This window comes from Benincasa hispida, chromosome 8 (assembly GCF_027475165.1).
Source record: "Benincasa hispida cultivar pf3 chromosome 8, pf3_genome.v1.1, whole genome shotgun sequence".
Taxonomy (NCBI): domain Eukaryota; kingdom Viridiplantae; phylum Streptophyta; class Magnoliopsida; order Cucurbitales; family Cucurbitaceae; genus Benincasa; species Benincasa hispida.
In genome coordinates, this window is record NC_143485.1 from 43,354,173 (window position 1) to 43,373,090 (window position 18,918).

At 34.1% G+C, this 18,918-nt stretch overlaps 1 protein-coding gene across 2 annotated transcripts; it reads right to left on the reverse strand.

Annotated features, from left to right (window-relative positions):
• Positions 1-11,003: 11,003 nt before the first annotated feature.
• On the reverse strand, positions 11,004-18,570 carry PTAC2 (plastid transcriptionally active 2). 2 transcript variants are annotated; one of them, XM_039038275.2, is made up of 4 exons: positions 16,441-18,570; positions 13,247-13,561; positions 13,051-13,158; positions 11,004-11,737 (listed from the first exon to the last, which is right to left on the reverse strand). In XM_039038275.2, exons 1-4 carry the CDS (start codon positions 18,294-18,296, stop codon positions 11,413-11,415), a joined length of 2,604 nt encoding a protein of 867 aa, XP_038894203.1. In that variant the 5' UTR covers positions 18,297-18,570; the 3' UTR covers positions 11,004-11,412. The 2 variants fall into 2 exon arrangements, with proteins under 2 accessions (XP_038894203.1, XP_038894204.1); XM_039038276.2 differs by having other exon boundaries at positions 11,004-11,734; positions 16,441-18,564.
• Between the last annotated feature and the right edge of the window lie 348 nt (positions 18,571-18,918).

Genomic DNA, 18,918 nt, shown 5'->3' on the forward strand with positions numbered 1-18,918 from the left:
ATATTGTTGCTCTACAAATTGATGAGGGTACTGAATTTAAACCTTTAATTCCTATTATGCTTACTCATGGTATTCAAAATCAAATTTCTTGTCCATACACCCCTCAACAAAATGGTAGCGTTGAGCAAAAAAATCGTCATGCTGTTAAAGTTAGTTTGTCTCTTCTAGTTGCTTTCATACCTTAAAATTATTGGTCATTTGCTTTTAAAACTGCAATTCACATTATTAATCGCCTTCCAATAAAAGTTCTCAACAATTCCTCTCCATATTTTAAACTCTACAACAAACTTTCAAATTATTTCCTACTAAAGTCTTTTGGTGTGCGTGTTTCTCTTTTCTTCGGCCTTATAATGATCATAAACTTCAATTTCAATCTAGAGAATGTGTATTCATTAGTTATAGTGTGTCCCATAAAGGTTATCTTTGTCTTGATGTCTTTAGTGGTCGTATATATGTGTCTGAACATGTGATGTTTAATGAAGTTGTGTTTCCCTTTTCTGTATCAACTTCAGCTCTTTCATCTCTCAGTAAGTTTAAGTCTAATTCGGTTTCCTTCATTCCTTTTTCTGTTTCTACTAAATATGTTAAAGCATTGTCTTTTAATCCTGCTCAGTGTTCATTATCTCCCATCTCTTACCATCAAACTGCTCCTCCTACCTCGCTGGCCTCATCTCCAAATCCTCACCCTTCTTCATCTCTACCTCATTCACCTGCCACTTTATCCCCTAATCTTGTCTCCTCTAGCATTCTTTTGTCTTATTCTTCTTCCTTTACATCTATATACCTGATACCTCAAGCGTCATGTCCTTATTCCTCTTCTTCTCCCCCTCCTACTTATTTCAGGTTAATCAACATCATAGAGTCACCCGATCCAACGCTAGAATTTTAAAACTTAAGGCATTCTTATCAGTTGTCTCCTCTTCTTCAACATCCATACCAACTGAGCCATCTAATTACAAGAGTGCTCTTGTTGATCCTCGTTGTAAACAGGCCATGGTTGATGAATATGAGGTATTATTAAGGAACAACACTTGGTCCCTAGTCCCATTACCTCCTAACCGAAAGGTCATTGGGTGTAAGTGAGTCTTTCGTGTGAAGCTAAGGCCCTCAAGCCCTTAAGCCCTCAGGGGAGGTTGATCACTTTAAAGCTCAGTTAGTTGCCCAAGGTTAATCCCAAGCGCTTGGTATAGACTATTTTGAGACATTTAGTTCTGCTATCAAGCTTGCAACCATCTACATTGTGTTATCTTTAGCCGTTTCTTTTGGTTGGAATGTTAGACAACTAGATGTTCAAAACACATTCCTTCATGGTGATTTGTAGGAGGAAGTTTTTATAAAGCAACCACCAGGTTTTGTTATTGCCTCTCATCCTCAACATGTCATTTAGCTTCATAAGTCTCTATATGGTCTTAAACAAAACCCTCGCGCTTGGTTTTTCAAGTTTAGCTCATGCTTAATTGGTTTAGGTTTCATAGGTTCAAGAGCTAATACATCCATGTTTATTTACAAAGATGTCTCATCTATTGTGATTTTCTTAGTCTATGTTGATGATATTCTTGTGATTGGCAATAATGGTAGTTTAATTCAATCTTTCATCTCACATTTGAATGTTGGTTTCTCTCTTAAGGATTTAGGCAGTTTTTACTGCTTGGGTATTCAAATATCTTATCATCATAGCTCAATGAATTTTTCTGAGTCTAAATACATCATTGACCTCTTAAAGGGAGCAAAATGTCTGACTGTAAGCCTTTGAATTCTCCGATGATGGCTGGCATTCAAATGTCGATTCATGATGGGTAACCTCTTGAGGATCTAATTGAGTGTCATAGTCTGGTAGGTGCTCTCCAATATTGCACCGTTACTAGGCTTGATATAAACTTTGTTGTCAACAAGCTATGTCAGTTTCTCCACACCCATACGTCTTCTTATATGCAAAGTGTTAAGCGGCTATTACGGTATTTGAAAAGGCCTCCTCCCTTGGTCTCTCCTTCACAAAGAGCTCTCATTACTCTCTTACATGTTATACCATTAGAGTTGAGCCTTAAATCTCGTGGGTCATGTAGTTTGTAATTGTAATGTACAAATAATTTATTTATTTAATAAAATTTGAGGAATTTTATTTGACATTTAATAGCATTAACACACAAAACCAATAAACTAACATCCGAGGTTATCTTCTGTAGCTTAAACATGTATGTAGATGTTGGGTTTTATTCCCTAAAACTTATAGATAGTAAATGTTATTAATTGACCATCGTCAATAGATATTAAATCAATAAATGTTATTGTTTGTATTGTTGTCTATTTTGTCAAAATAACCATAAATCCAATAAACTAACATCCAAGGTTGCCTTATGAGTCTTGAACTGTATATGGGGACATACAGGGATCAATGTTCAAGATACAGCCTAAAGGGTCTATAGTATAGGGATAAGACTAAAGGAACTGGTTAAGATTCATGAGCGGAAACAGGGATCAGACTCAAATCCCAAATTTACAGAATAAAAATTTTACAGAGAAGAAACATAAACCATATGCATTTAATTAGATTTACAGCAAGCTAAGAGAAAAATAAATAAGAAAAATGGGTTTAGAAAACTCTTACCTTTGAAGACTGATCTTCAAGTGAAATCCCTCGAACCGATAGGAACACCACCATGATAGAGACCTCTGCATTCTCTAGGTGAGAATCCAGGAGTTCTGTGAGCTCTGTCTATTTTGGATGAGGGAATTTGAGAGAGAAGAGAGGAGGAGGAGAATTCAAAATCTTACAGCACTGTAACCACACAGAGGAAAAAGATGAAGAATCCTTTCAACCCCACATCCCACTATCACGTAGTAGAGAAAAAAAGAGTGGGGGAGTTATATGATAAAATTAATTTTAATAAAACTTTAATATATATTTATATGATAACCATTTTATCATATAATATATATCAAATATAACATATCACCTATAGTTTAATATTGTATCCAATACAATATAATCTATAGTTTAATTCTCTAGAAATGATATTTAATATAAATCCCATTTATATGAATCCAATTCATATAATTAATATTTGAATCATATTCAAATATTTATTTCCTCTAAAAAAATTTTTATATTAGTATCAAAGACATTATAGTAATTATATCATATATAATTACTATAATGTCTTTGATTAAATCAAAATAATCATATCACATATAATTAATTTGAACAATTCAAATTAATCCAAAAATTGATTCTCATAAATACCTCGTTAAGCTACAGAAGCTCCAACGATACTTGAATAATTAAGCTACAGAAGCTCTTTAATTAATTTACTCAACATCCATTAACTGTCGAGCACTCCACTAAAGACCGATAGCTGCACACTTCGCACTATAGATATATTTCTATGTCCGTTAGATATAACCAATCAACGGTGCAATGACCCTTCACAAATTGATAGTAAGTATAGCTAAGTCAAAATTACCATTTTGCCCATATAATTACATCTAACTTCTTAAGTACCACCGATTCTATAAAACATCTCATATTTATTAAATAAATAAAATGTTTGTACAATACAATTACAAACTACAGGATCTTACGAGAATTAGGGCATCAACCCCAACAAATGTTGAGTACCTTATCCTGGTAACACTATGAATACAACCCATTTTGTATTTGATACAAATGTAATGATCCAACACGTTCGTACAGGTGACACACGAGTGGGAGTATCCTATGCAATGAGTTTGCATAAGACTGGGCCGCGAAATAGTAGTCATTAGATGTAATACCGTTGACTAGTTAGGTTTCTATTTCAATAGGATGACTTAGGCGACTTAGTCAATTCTAAGCAAACTCCTGTTCACGAGGAATTAGCCTTTGATTTGTATGGGTGAGGGTGGCCAGATCGCCGACCCAATATGCTTACGATTTTGGGGACAAGACCGAGTGGGAAGTTGGGAACATAATAAGACAAGATGGGATTCACTTCTTCCCTCCTTGAGGATAAGTAAATTAGTGTTCTTTTAAGTGGTGTCTCCAGGACTTGAACAAAGACCCTACTCTCTCATTAGCTCGAGAGGGGTTTCTGTTTATTAGTTGGACCATAAACAGGTTATTCATTAGAGAAGCACTGGTACTTAAGAAGCCGGAGGTAACCTAAGGGTAAAACGGTAATTTGACCCATTTGGAGTTACGAACACTCGTGAAAGACTAATTTGCTAGTATTGGTCTATATCTGTGGACACAAAAATATATCTATAGTGAGAAGAGTGCAACTGTGGGTCTTTAGTAGAGTGTACCCACAGTTAACGAATATTGATTAATTTGATTAATGAGTTTAGCCAATTAATCTCATATTGTTGGAATTTCTGATCTACAAGTGTAATAAGCCCCCTCGTTAGCTCACTAGAAAATACTTAAGAGGGATAATTTGAATTGCAAATTAATTTGAGGAAACTATATAATAATATAATTAATATATAATTAATTACATATATGATCTATAATTAAATTGGAGAGCAATATTTGAATAAGATTCAAAATAATTAATTCAAGTGAATTAGATTCACAAACAATTAATTAATAGAGAAGTTTTGTACATATACATGGGATGTATATGATAACTAAATGTATACATTAAATTGAGTTTAATGTATAAATAGTTATTTAATTATTGTATAAATTAAAATTAAATAAGTGTTATTTAATTTGGCTAATTAATTAAATAGGTGTTATTTAATTAAATGAACTAATTAATTAAATAAATGTTATTTAATTAATTATAGAAAAGGAAAATATATTGGGAAAGGGCTTAAACCTTCTCTATATAAAGACCTCCCAATGACTCTTTGGGAATACACTGAATTTTGGGAATACACTGAATACATAATTCTCATTACAGAGAAACTCCGACAATACACAACTCCCTAGTGTTATTGTGCAGAATTTTCTCTCAGCCTCTCTACTCTACAAAATCTTATTATTCTCTCCGTCTCCCAATAGTTGGATACCACCTATCCCTCTCTTGGAATTCCAGAGAATAACGATGTAACTCTCGTGGTAGTGTTCAAAATTGTTCAAGAAGTTGTTCGTGATCAAGATCAATGGAGATCCGTTCGTTGGAATCACGAGAGGATTGTTCGTGGCATTTGGGAATCTACAAAGGTAAGAGTCATTCTAACCCTTTCCCCAATGGCATGCTAGTTTACATGTTTATCTATTCCGTCTAGTACAACAATTTTGTTTATTGTAAAAATCGAATCTGGGATGCAAGGTGTTCTCATTAAGACGTTTCCGCTGGAGAATTCGATTCCTTCAGTAAAGACATACAGGTGAATTATGTTTAACTAATAACCTAAATGTTCGTAGTAAATGGACAAGGTTGGCTACCTTATCCTGGTGATATTATGAATACGACTCGCTTTGTAGATATTACAATTGTTGTAAAGTACTACAAATGATCTGATCTTGATCATTCATGTAGGGACATGTGAGTGAGGGTGTTCTATATAAAAGAGTTTCTATAAGATCGGACCACGAAATGATTAGTCTCATTATATAACGCCGTTAATAGTAGAGCTTTACATTTCACCAGGATGACTATAGGTGAAATGACTTGAATCCTAAGTGAGTTGTGAACTCCTGTCTATGAAGGCAAACCTTTGATTTGTATGGGTGAGAGTGGCTAGATCGTTGACTCAATAAGCCTACCATTTTGGGGATTCGTCTGATTGAGAAGCCAGAAACACAGCTACATAAAACGGAATTCACTCCCTCCCATGTCAGGGTAAGTAGATACATTATTTTCTTAAGGGGCGATTCCGGGACTTGAACAATATGAGGCCACACTCTCTCTTGGCCCAATAGGGGTTTTGGTCATAGTTGAACTATGACTTATTGTTCATTAGAAGGATCAGTGGTACTTAAGAAGTTAGATATAACTATAGAGACAAAACAGTAATTTTGGTCCAGTTATACTTACGAGCAATTTGTAAAGGGTTATCGCATTATTGACTGGTTATATCCAATGGACACAGAAATATATTTGTAGTGCAAAGAGTGCAGTTGTCAATCTTTAGTGGAGTGACCGACAGTTTATGGATGTTGAGTAATTTAATTAAAGAAGTTTAATTAATTATAAGCACCATTTGAGCTTCAATCTACATCCATATAGTCCTCTCTGTAGCTCAATAGGGATTATTGAGAATTAATTTTGAATTAATTTGAATGGTTCAAATTAATTGAGGGAATTGATTATATATGATATAATTAATTTAAATTAATTATATGTTATATAATTAATTTAATGTATTTGATACATTATAATATAAAATTTATTTTAAGAGGAATTAAATATTTGAATATGATTAAAATACTAATTATATGGATGAGATTTATATAATTAAATTTAATATGAATTTGATTTATATTAAATGTCAAGAATTATTGAGGGTTTTAAAACTATGGATTATATTATATTTGATATAATGTAAACTATAGGCTATGTGTTATATTTTATATAACATATAGTTATATATATATATATATAATAAGTTAGTTATTACATATTATTTATTATTTATTTTAACTTAATTTTAAATTAGAGAGAGAGAGTTACAACTTCCCTCCCCTTAATACTCTCAGAGAAGAACGTGTGAGTGGGAGGTTACTTCGTACAATATTCTTCTTCCTAGTTTTTTTAACGCAAAGGTCTCTAAACTCTGGATCGTTCTTCTTGATCTCCTAACAAGAACATACAGAGAATTATCCTCTCTTCTAAATCTTTCTCCCTCTCACAAAATAAACAAAGCCCACACATTCATGTTATTCTCACCCTATTGTAAAGAGAATATAGAGGATTACCTCTTGGCAGTGGCCATCTTGGATTGCTATTTTTGGTTTGAGAAAAATTGAAGAGTTTGTGACCGGTGGAAGAAGAAATCGTGAAGACAAGTGGCTTCAAGGGTAAGTAATCTAAACCCTTCTTCCCTTCTGTTTATTTTGAAGCATGTTGTAAAAATTTTAATGATATGCATAATGTGTTTCTCTATATTTTAATTATTGTAAAATTTAAAATTGAGACCTATCCCCGCTTTCGCTATGAATCTCACGGTCCTTCAATACTGATACTAACTAGGCAAGTTGTCTTGATGACCGAAGAAGTACAAGTGGCTTTTAATCTTCTAAACAAAATGTTGTCTCTAGGTCGATTATCGAATCTGAATAACGAGGAATGTCTAATGCCACAGCTGAAATCATTTGGGTTCAATCAGTGTTGTCTGAAATCAGGTTGGTTGTTCGGCCTCCTATACTTCTCTGTGGCAACATCAGTGCAACTTATATGGCTTCCAACCTCATTCTTCACAACCGAACTAAGCACATTGAGATCATCACCACTTTATTCGTGAACATGTTGCTCGAGATCAACTCATAGTTCAATTTATACTTTTTGATGATCACCTGGATGACATTCTAACTAAGGCTCTACCTACTGCTTGCTTTTCAAGTCGTAGAACTAAGTTCCATTCATTTTTTGTATTTGACTATTATGCCTTTTTGCATTCTTCGGCATTTTGTTTGTTTTGGTTGTTATCTTTACACCAATTTGTATTGAACACGTGTTCTCCTAATTTTCTATATAATAATGAATGTTCTACCTCTGTAAACACACAGAGAGGATTATTATCAATATCCAAATATTACTTTAATAACGAAGAGAAGTGAGAGACTTTTTATCTTTTCTTAAAAATTTAATGGTAATCAACAATCAACTTGAATTATAGATATTTCTTGTTGTCTGGTCACTAGGGAAGCATTATTCGACAATAACCCTTGTAACTCTATTATTAGTCTATGTGAGGATAGATCAATGGATAAGGCACCAATTAATTATCATTATAAGATGGTTCGATTAACCGCTATTGTAATTGTTTTTTTTTTTTTTTCAAAATAATAAATAAACTCCATTATTTGCCTCTCAAGTATTAAAAAAAATGAAGTTGTCAATTTAAGCAAGTACAAGTTTGAGGATTTGAACTTGTGACCTCAAAGAAAATGATGGAAAATGAGTATATGTCAATTATTGTTGTGTTATACTCGCCCTATAGTTTGAATCTTGTTGAACTAACAAAAAAAAAATAGTTTGAAACTAAAATAAAGACAAATATATATGATAAGCTCATGGGACCTTTCAAATATATTTTCTTTTCATAGTCGTTTTTTTCAACGTTTTTGTTTTCCTCCTTTCTGTCCACCTGTTTCTAATCGACTAATTATGTTGTTAGAGGATTATTTAAAGAGACAAAAAAACAATATGGTTGTTAATCTATTAGATGTAGAAGAGAGAACTTCAAAGCTGCATTTTCAAACCACATCAAACAATTATCAAGAGACAAATAGAGTTTGAACATGTATCCAATAGTTATTAAGTAAATATCTCATCATATAAATTTTCGATGTTTTAAGAATCTAACCACATTGTGTACAAAACGATGATTTACTTTTAAAAGATTAATATACATCCAATCAAGAAAAGAAAAATCTATGTGATCTCTCTAGTCAAAATCATATCTCAAAAAAGGAAAAACAAAAGAGAAGGAAGAGAGAAAATGAGAAAGCATCTTAAGGAAATGAAATTATGTGTGCATGGACAAGCGTGAGAGAGGAACATCCCATCAAAGTACTTTTGTTATGCAAAAATATCAAAGGATCTTTCATAACTTTCATCCATTTCATATCTTAAAATAGTATAAAAGCAATAGTCCAAAGTAGAGGCTAACCCACTTTTTTTTAATAATCCACACTTGTCACACATTCCAAATAATAAATCTCTCCATTGATGTGCCAAAGAGTTATGTAGTATTTAGAAATTAAAAAAAAAAAAAATTGCAAAGAATAATGTATATGACTTTTTGTTTTTGTATCATAGAAGATTAATTAAGAATTAGGTGTCATACATGTTTATGTTTTTTCTTTCTTAAAATATAATAAGTTGCAATGAAAACATTTTTAAATGGTTCATGATTAAACTGTACGAGCCAAAATAAGCATAGTTTAAATGACATCAAACATATGGTATTGACCTCAAAGTTAGAAATTCGATCTTCCATCTCACATATTGTAAAAAAAAATGTTTCGACTGTACAAACACTCAAAAATTATTATTCCTTTATAATTAGATTTGTTTTCAAATAGAGCAAAATGTTATTGTTTATCAGTGATAGACACTGATAAATATCTCTCAGTTATTGATATCTAAGGGGAAAATTTTTTCAGTTATTATCTATTAATGTCTATCACTAATACTGATTGATATCTATTAATATTTGTCACTGATAAATAGTGATATTTTGCTATATTTGAAAATATTTGAACGGTTTTGTCATTTAAACCAATTATCCTTTTAATTATGTGATTATTGCTCTTTTATTTTTTTGTAAATTAGAATTTTTTTTTAATAGATTGTATGTACTATTTATCTCGATTAGATTGTTGCAGTTTCACGTGCTTTCTTTTTCCTTTTTCTAATTTTTTGGTACCTATTTTTATTGATTAATCTCTTGCTTCTTTGGGTATTGTCTTATGAAAGATTCTCAACCCACTTAATTTATGATTTGTGGACTAGACTCGTCCAATCTAGTGAATAAAGTAACATTTGTTTAATTTCCATCTCCCAGTTATTGAATAAAAAAATTGAAAACGTATTTATTTAAAATTTAATACTATATAAAAAAAACATTAAAAAATTGTTAATAAATATAATCTTTCACATTATAAACTCAATTTATTTTTTTGTTAAATTGAAATATGTATGGTATTATAATAATATTACAAAATAATAGTAATACAAAAATTTTAACATAAAACCTATTCATTTATTCATAAATTAATTAATGATAGTTTATATTCAAACCAATTTTTATGTACCATCCAAACTTTGAATTTGCTAGCTAATACATATTTGAAAACATGAAATATGACTCTTTTCATTGTTTTCAATTAACTTCTTCAATTCAACTAAAAACGAAAATGAATAACTCAATTGACATAAGGTGTGTACCCTCGATTGGAATCTTTAAGATTCAAACCTTCTACTCCATTTTGAACTAAAAACAATGATAATAAATAAATTTTAGAAGAAAAAACCGCTTTTAGGCCCAAAGTGTTGAGTATAGTTTTCATCATGTTCCAAAATATTACATGCTTACTTTCAAGTTTTGTGGTTATTTGATCCTTAGATTTCAAAGTGTTATATTTTTACTCTTGAATTTTGAGTTTAGTTTCTATTTAATTCTTAAGGAGACATTTGAGGTAAAGATTATCTCAAAACTATAATAATCACCTCTTCCTATAGTAAATACTATTTTGTAGTTTCAAATTAATTGCAATCAACACTACTTCAAAATTCTCATTTGCTACGGTATTTACTATTTGCTACATTTTTTACTATTTTATATTCACATTTTTTTTATTTTTTGCTACCATGTTTACTATTTCCTTCTCAAACTAAAATAGTTTACACCTCAAACACATAATATTATAACCCGAACTAAAATAATCTACACCTCAAACACAAACTATTATAACCCAACTATAAACTCTTTACCCAAAACACCCCTAAATTTCTAGATTTTACACGTTTATCAAGGATCCTAAATGTTAACTTCCAATTAATTAATTTAAAATAATTATGATGCTGATTTTTCAATACCAAATGGAAGGTAAATGCATACCATCTTGAAATTAACACTAAAGAGTAAAGACTAAAGGTGAAAAAACTCAAAGGTAAACACTTGAAGCTTAAATATCAAATGGAAACTAAACTCAAGTACTTGTAACATAGACCAAGTAGAAACTAAACTCGAAATTCATGGGTATAAGTGTAACATCTTAAAACGTAGGGACCAAAAGAACACCATACTAAGGACCAAAAAGGTTATTTTCCTCTTTTCCCTAAAAAGGTTTGAAACTATAAAACAAACGGACCTAAAATGTAGAAGAGTCTGCACAAAGGTGAAGGCACTTTGCTAATCCTCCAAATTTTCTATTCATAGTTGCGGAATTCCAAATCTAGAAGATAATACATCTCCCTGATTAGTTCACAGAGATTTAAACTGCTGGTCTAACAATTACTAACAAACAGCTTTTCCTTTTTCCAGTAAAGAATATTAATTCTAAAGCTACAAAAACACTGACCTCTTATTTGGGTTGGGCATGCATCTTCTTCCTTGAATCGATCAAATTGGCCTTTTATATGTGAATCATCGCAAGCAGGTCGCAAGAAAACTGTGTCACCATCTGAACGCTGTGAGATTGTCATTTGGTAAGTTTTTTCGAAGTCGAAGAGCCCCATGGATCACATCCTTCCAATAAAAATGGAAGGTGATGAGTTTCAGAACTTGAAAACTAGATTTTTCAACCTTGTATTTCATTCAAATAGTTGTAGTCAGAAGCTCAGTTCCTGTCCTGTTACTTGATTTAGAATCAACATCTTTGTATTTGTCATTGTTTATACCAGATCTGGATATCTTTGCTTCTGGAAGATTTAGTGGGGAATTATTTAGGGTAATAATTTCACTAGATGATGCTTCTGCGTTTGAGAGGAGCTGCTTTAGTTGAGATTGTTGGCAGACGATTCGACCATTGTTCCACCCAGGAAACGAAAAGGACGACGACACATTATCCTGCAGGAATGAATAGACAGCCCTCGCGATAGGCAAGTTTTGTGCGGTTGAGTCTTTCTCCAACCACCCCCTGCTGAAAATTTGAAAATATTTGGTTGACAAACGATCAATGAACCCACGTACATGTACAACAAGGCAAGTAAAATTCCATATAATGTAATGAGAAAAGACTTGGTTTCTCAAGACTTGGCAACTAGTTTCATATCCTGTAAATTGGAAGAATAACAATATGCAACAAGTTGGCCAGAGAGAAGATATCTGATATTGGAAACTTGAAATTGAGGGAATTATATATATATATATATTTATATCCTTGTTGTCAGGCTTGACTTCACAAGGAAGACCATATTCAACACCATCTATACTTAAGGCTGTTTTGAGTGACCATTAACCCTTCGGAAACTCTTTCACAGGGCATTCATTCTTTTGCCCCACAAACGAGTTCCCTATTAGTCCATCACCCCCCAATGGCGCGTCCTTTGCAAACAATGTGCAGAAATCACAAGGATACTTATTCCCCACCTGCCCAATTGCCACAAAATTTTGGGGTCACCTTCGGTTTTTTACTGGAAAGTGGCTTTGCCTATTGATTTTAGCTGTCTACTATCTCTCACTCTCGCAGGCCAGCCATATGGATAGGACGAAATCAGAGATTAGTCGAGCAGTCTTTTGAAAGACTTTTTGACAATGTAAATATTGTACTTCTTGTAATGTTTTGGTGTGCAAATCTTCAAGTCTTTTTCGTTCCTATGGTCATGCAACAATTCTGTCAGATTGGAGACGGTTTTTTGCAACTCCTTTATATTGAAACTCTTTCTCTCTTAAATCACCAATTGACCCAAAAGCTTAAGCTAGTAGGGTAAAGACAAATTATATCTTAAATCACCAACTGACCCAAGAACTTAAGTTAGTGGGTAAACGCAAATTTAATTATATATCACTAACAATCCCCTCTCTATAATTAACCCTGAAAAATACTATTTCACAACTCATTGCCGTTCATGTTTACCAACAGTCAGAAATTCATGGGGTTTCCATGCGCTCCTGCCTTATAATCAAGCACATTCGGACAGCATCTTGTAAAGAACTACTTAAAAAGCTTAATCTACTTTAATTCCATGAACAACTTCCGGACATTCGAGTGTTAACCTATATATAATTTAGGACGCCAAACTAAAGAGAGCCCTTTTTAACTAGCATATCAGCTACGTGCACATTACAGCTTCACAAAATTAGTCTAAGTCCAAGAAGCTCAAAAGGAGAAGATTTTCTTCGGCTGGACTATGGAAACCCTTTTATAACCATATATGCCTCCACCATTCATGGCACTTCATTTCAGAAAACTTAAACCTTGATTAAATTAATTGGAAGACAAATGAAGCTTACCCAACTACAACAGCTGCAAGCTGAGGGAGATCCTCCCCATCCATAAGCATTTCATTCATTTTGTTGACCCAAAGTGATAGTGCAGTATATGCACTGCCTTCCCACATTCTGTAGAAAGGCCAGACATCAGATTAATATAAACTTAAGCACGGATATCAGATAGTCAGCATGGAAGAGAAACTTATCCTTATCATACCTGTGCACATCCACAGACCACACAAGTTTTCTTTTGCGGAAAAGTTCAGGGAAAAGGCCTCGTTTTGTTGCTTCAGTGAGAACCCTTGCAGCACGTCCTTTCTGGCCAAGCCACCAAAGTGCTTCTAGCAGTGTATTGTAAAATCTCATTCCCAATCCACAACCTTCAGCGTTAAGTTTGTCAAAAACATACTCAACCATCTGCCAATTAGAATCATCATCGTAATCTCCCTTGATCATCTGGCCAATGACTTGATGAATACTAGACACCCTGTTTTTAATCATCTCATCAAGTAATTCATAGGCATCATCCCACCTGGAAAGATTGGACTCTGAGATGTAAGAGAGAGCATTAAAATAAAGTATTTGTAAATTCAATCAACTAGAAGATCAAATGTTCATAAATCAAATTTAATGAAGTGAGAACTTCAGGCCTGTAAGATTTTAAACCAGATATTACTTCAATTTTTCCACTATAGTTAATTAGTGCTGGGGAAATCATCAAACAAAAATGTCAATACTGAGGAAAATATGATGTTCATACAAGGTAAAAGTAAACAAACTAATGCCAACTGACAAACTCTTCCCTATAACTCTAACTTGGTGTACATCTATAAATGACCAGACTTCATGGTCCACGCAATGAAATTCTTTCTTACACGAGGGTGGTAAACATGCCAAGGTCATGACCATGTTGCATGAAATGAGGGATTTTGAGAAAGAAGAATGTTTTAGATGCAAATCAGACTATTTTGCGGACATTGCAACATCAAAAGAAAAGGGAAAGGTAAAGGATATTTATCTTTTCCTTTTTCAAAGTTTATCTAAACTTTGGCATTTATTGGCCTATTAAAAATTAAGAATATCTATCGACCAATAATACTAATACGAATGTGACAGTGCAGAAAGTTTAAGCTTTTCCTTTTAGCACGTTATTTAATTGATCGAGTGAATTATCTATCACGGAATGAGAGAGAGGAAAGCCCCAATCCAAGCTAAGGAAGATACAAAGAACTTCCAATTATACAAACAGAGGTTGAATTATAATTACAGATTGTTAAGTTTACAGCAAATAGCAAAGCAGACACAAACATAATCTCGTCCAGAACCAAAATGTCCTCCAAAGAGGATGTGAATCAGGTTTGTAATGCTCCTCGGAAATGCATCAGGCCAGCCAAAGTTACCAAAATGTAATCCCATAATTGGAAGGCCATGGGACAAGAAAAATCAGATTATTGGGTCAATGCTGACTTTCCCCATCTTAGAGCAGTGTGATGAAATCCAGAGGTCTGAACTTTTCCTTTAAATGTTGCCTTGGGTATTTATCCTTCCAGACCTATTTCCAAAGGTTTCGGTTAGGATTCAAGTACCCTTAAGTCAAATCTTCAAGAAATTTGCAACTGAGAAAACAGGTTTACACACAGCCACCAAGGGCGTCCAGGAGAAGTATCCATTCTCCAACTTCAAATCCATCAGATTTCTTCTCGTGTTAAATCCCAGATTTAACTTAAGGAATTCCCCGTTATGCTGATGTAGAGGCCATTGATATTGGTGATCGTAAAGTGCAAGAGATGGTATAACGGTAGACTAGAGAGAATTTCTATATTTTTCCAAGTGTATGAGAATTTGGTATTTTCTCTGTTCCCCACCACAATTTTTACTCTTGAGGCCAATTACTATGTCAGATTAAAAACGCCATTTTAGGGCCCCTCAAGAAAATACTTGATTTTCGTAGATCATATAATTTCTTGGAAGACAAGAGGATAGTCTATCAATGACCTGGAGATGATTGATAAGGAGGGAGTTTCTTCCCAATCTGGAACCCTCCAGAATGCCTACATTAAGTCCTCTTACTAGCAATCTACTAAGCAAGTGAACCCCAGAAAGTATATGGCTCGGCATAGCCATTTTAGCCATGCAACTTGAAGCAGCTCCCGGAGATCTTCTCATGCTATGCAATAAAATCAAAGCTGACACCTAGGAATAGACAACAAAGATCTTACATATATCTTACAAGTTGACAAGACACTACACCCTATAAATAAATTAGCTCGTCTTCCATTCCATAATGTATCACATCCTACATATATATATATATTGAAAAGCGAGATACAACCAAATCATATGTATCAAAGTATGTATCAAAACCTATAATTGGTAGTCTCATATGGTAATTTTATATTCCATACACCAAAGCTGAGTTAGTGTGGACCAATCTCCAAGTTCTCAAGATCATATAAAGGCTATGAATGTAATTCTTAGAGTTGAGAGAGAACAAAACAATATATGTTTTTTTAATGAAGATAATAATAATAATAATAATAATAATAATTTAATGGTTTAATGGTTTAAATCCTATTTTGATCCTTGAACTTTGAACATTGTTCTATTTTGGTCCTAAAACTTTTTAAATTGTCTATTTTAGTCTCTAGATTTTAAAAAATGCTTACTTCAGTCCCTGCTATTAAAATTTTGTTAACTTCTTAACAAAATGGCAAGATGACTTGTATTTTTGGATGACTAAGCTACCATAAGTTAACCATGCTAAAAAAATCTATGATTTCAATCTTGAATAAGGTGGTAAAGTGATTTTGTGTGGGACAACTTGAAAGTCATTTTCCATTCAAGATTTTGGTTGTTCACTATTTCGGCGCGTTGGTAGTTGGCATTTTACTTCATCTTCATCTTACTCAACACATCTAGAGCCCAAAAATACATGCCATTTCACATTTCCATTTAAGTTTTAACAAAATTTTAACTGCAAGGACTAAAATAAACACTTTTTAAAAGTTCAAGGACTAAAATGAACGTGTTTTAAAGCTTAGGGACCAAAATAGAACAAGATTCATAGTTTAGGGACCAAAATAGGATTTAAACCTAATTTAATCTATTTCAAGATTCAAATATACGTGTTTAATTTAAGGAACTTGAATATCTCTCTCTTGAGCCCACCTCCCCTCCCCTCCCTGCGCTCTCTTCTTATTTATAACTGTTGGCCACTAACAATTCCCTCAGAAACTCCAACCATCTCATATAACCACATAAATTCTAACTAACCAATCTCCAATGCCTGCAGAATGCTAGATAAGTATCCTGTACAGTTTATACCAACTGGAAATAAAATTAAGAAAACATAAGTTAATAGTGAGCATAACTTACATAGACAAATATATACATACACATAATAATCGTTACCTGCCATTCTTGGCATAAACTGCCAGCATCATGCAGTAGCACAATACATTAGGCAATATTCCTGAAGCTTTAATTTCATGAAACTGCTCTTTGCTCTCATCCACAAGACCTGCAAAGCAATAAACACCTAAAACTGCCTCAAGGGTCTGCTCATCAGGTTCAAATCTCATTTTTTCCATCTCAACAAAGGCCTTTATAGCTTCTTCAAACTGACCACTTTGCCTATAACCTTCAATAATACCACTAAATGACTTTGCATTCCTTGAAATACCATGTTCTCTCATTCTCAATAAGATTGCTTCAAACTCCTTGTATAGTCCACCTCTAGCAAATGTGTGAATTAGCGAATTGTAGGTATCAACAGTTGACTTACTTCCCACTTCGTTCATTGTGTTAAAGGCAACAAGAGCTTCATCATACAATGCAGCCTGTCCGTATGCTTCAATCAGTCCACTATATGCTTTAGAACTTGGAACCATTCCTTTCTCATTCATGTGACGTATAATTTTCTTGGCATCCTCATGCAGCCCTCCCTTTCCACAAGCATATACTAACCCCTCATATGTCTCCATATTTGGGTCAATCTTCTCCTCCACCAAATCATGAAACAGAGTTACAACCTCCTTAAAGTATCCACCCTCTCCAAATACTCGTATGAGAATGTTGTAAGTAGTTGCATCTGGCTCAGCACTACTCTCTTTCATTTCAAGAAAAAGCTCTCGTACATCATCATACCTCCCATGTTTCCCATATAAATTCAACAGAATACTATAAGTGGATGCATTTGGCACACATCCTGCTGCTTGCATCTGTTTAAACACGTCCATTGCCTCTTTAATCGACCCTGATTTTGCATGTGCCTCTATTAACACATTGTAGGATGATATATCAGGCAAATACCCTTCGGACTCCATTTCTTTTAGCAGCATAGCAACTTTCTCAAGCTTACCCAATTTTCCAAATGTTTCGACAATATAACTATATGTTGTTATCTCAGGTACTATCCCTCCCTCTACCATAGTCTTGAAGACCATCTCTGCCTCATCGCCTAAACCGCGAGCAGCACATGCACTAAGCAAAGTATTATAAGTAACCAGATCAGGTTGAACCCCTTCATGCCTCATCTCGGCAAACAATCCCAACAATCCCTCCCAATCCAAATCACCTCTAGCACAAGCATTTATCACGGTATTGTAAGTCAATATATTAGGTGAAACTCTCTCTCTTTTCATCCTTTCAAGAAGTTCAAGTGAGGTTTCGTACTGACCATTGCGCCCGTAGGCATTTATCAAAGCGGTATAAGAAAAAACGCTACGTATCACGCCCTGGCTCGCCATTTCATCGAATATCTCACTACATTTCTCGAGCAATCCTTCGCGGCCGAGCAAACTGATCATGATAGTATAGATGTGCTCGTTCGGCTTGCACCATATCTGTCGCTGCATGTATTTGAACAGGCGTAACGATCGTTGCCAGTCCCCGCGCGCCGCGAATTCCTTGAAAACCAAACTGAAGTCATTAAGCGAAAGCCTATTCTTGAAGATATCGAGACAACGAGCTATGCTACCTCGTGGCGGGAGGCTACTGAGCTTATTAATTAGGGTTTCAACGTCATAACTATACTTCCCTTTCTCAACAATTACCGACGGATTTCCAAGAACAAGATCCTTCGGCTTCGCTCTGCACTTCGCAACGTCGGAGGACAAGCTCCAGTCATCTGAGAAAAATCTACGGCGAACACTGAAATTGGAAAGTTTGGAAAGAAATGGAAGTTGTTGACACTCTAAATACCGTTTCTGAAACGTCGTAGAAGTTTTGAACGGATTCGGCACTGACAAATACGGTGAGAGCGCCATTACAGGAAGCTAGTTTTCATTAGCGACTTGAGTACATGAAATAAACGAATCGCAATTTACCAGCCGTAATCGTTTCCCTTCAAAGACAAGATTGAGAGCAATTAACAAGCAACGAAGAACAGATTGAGATTGTAACAAAAAACCACTGAAAATTCCAGAACCGATTTCTCCGATTTTCTTTTTGAATTCACTGGGAGAGTTGCAGCAGCAGCGAAGAACAACGGGCGGGAGCGGATGAGAGCTGAAATTGGTTCGGTGAAAGCCACGTGGAGAGGTTTTGGATAACAGTGACGTTTCAAGTTATGAAGACGGGGCGAGTTTCAAAACGGATACGGGTTACGATTACCCGAACCGAACCCGACTTCTTCAGGAAAATGGTAGGATTATAGAATATAGCAAAAATTAGGGGTATTTTGACTTATGCCGTCGTTGCGTTTCTCCATTGATGACCTTTTTTCTCTTTTTTTTTTAATTGTTTTCCAGATAAGGTACCGATGATATGGTTCTTTTTCTCATCAAATCTAGCATATTTGAATTGATATTCAAATAGATTAGAAACTACAACGTCTGTAATTTGAATCTCCCATCTCACTTATACTAAAAAAACTAACATACTTTTGAA

Coding starts and splice junctions, on each gene's coding strand:
- PTAC2 (XM_039038275.2), bottom strand. CDS start 18,296: ATGGCGCTCTCACCGTATTTGTCAGTGCCGAATCCGTTCAAAACTTCT. Junction 13,562..16,440: donor GTTTATGCCAAGAATGGCAG/GTAACGATTATT, acceptor CAATCTTTCCAG/GTGGGATGATGCCTATGAAT. Junction 13,159..13,246: donor TGGTCTGTGGATGTGCACAG/GTATGATAAGGA, acceptor GCCTTTCTACAG/AATGTGGGAAGGCAGTGCAT.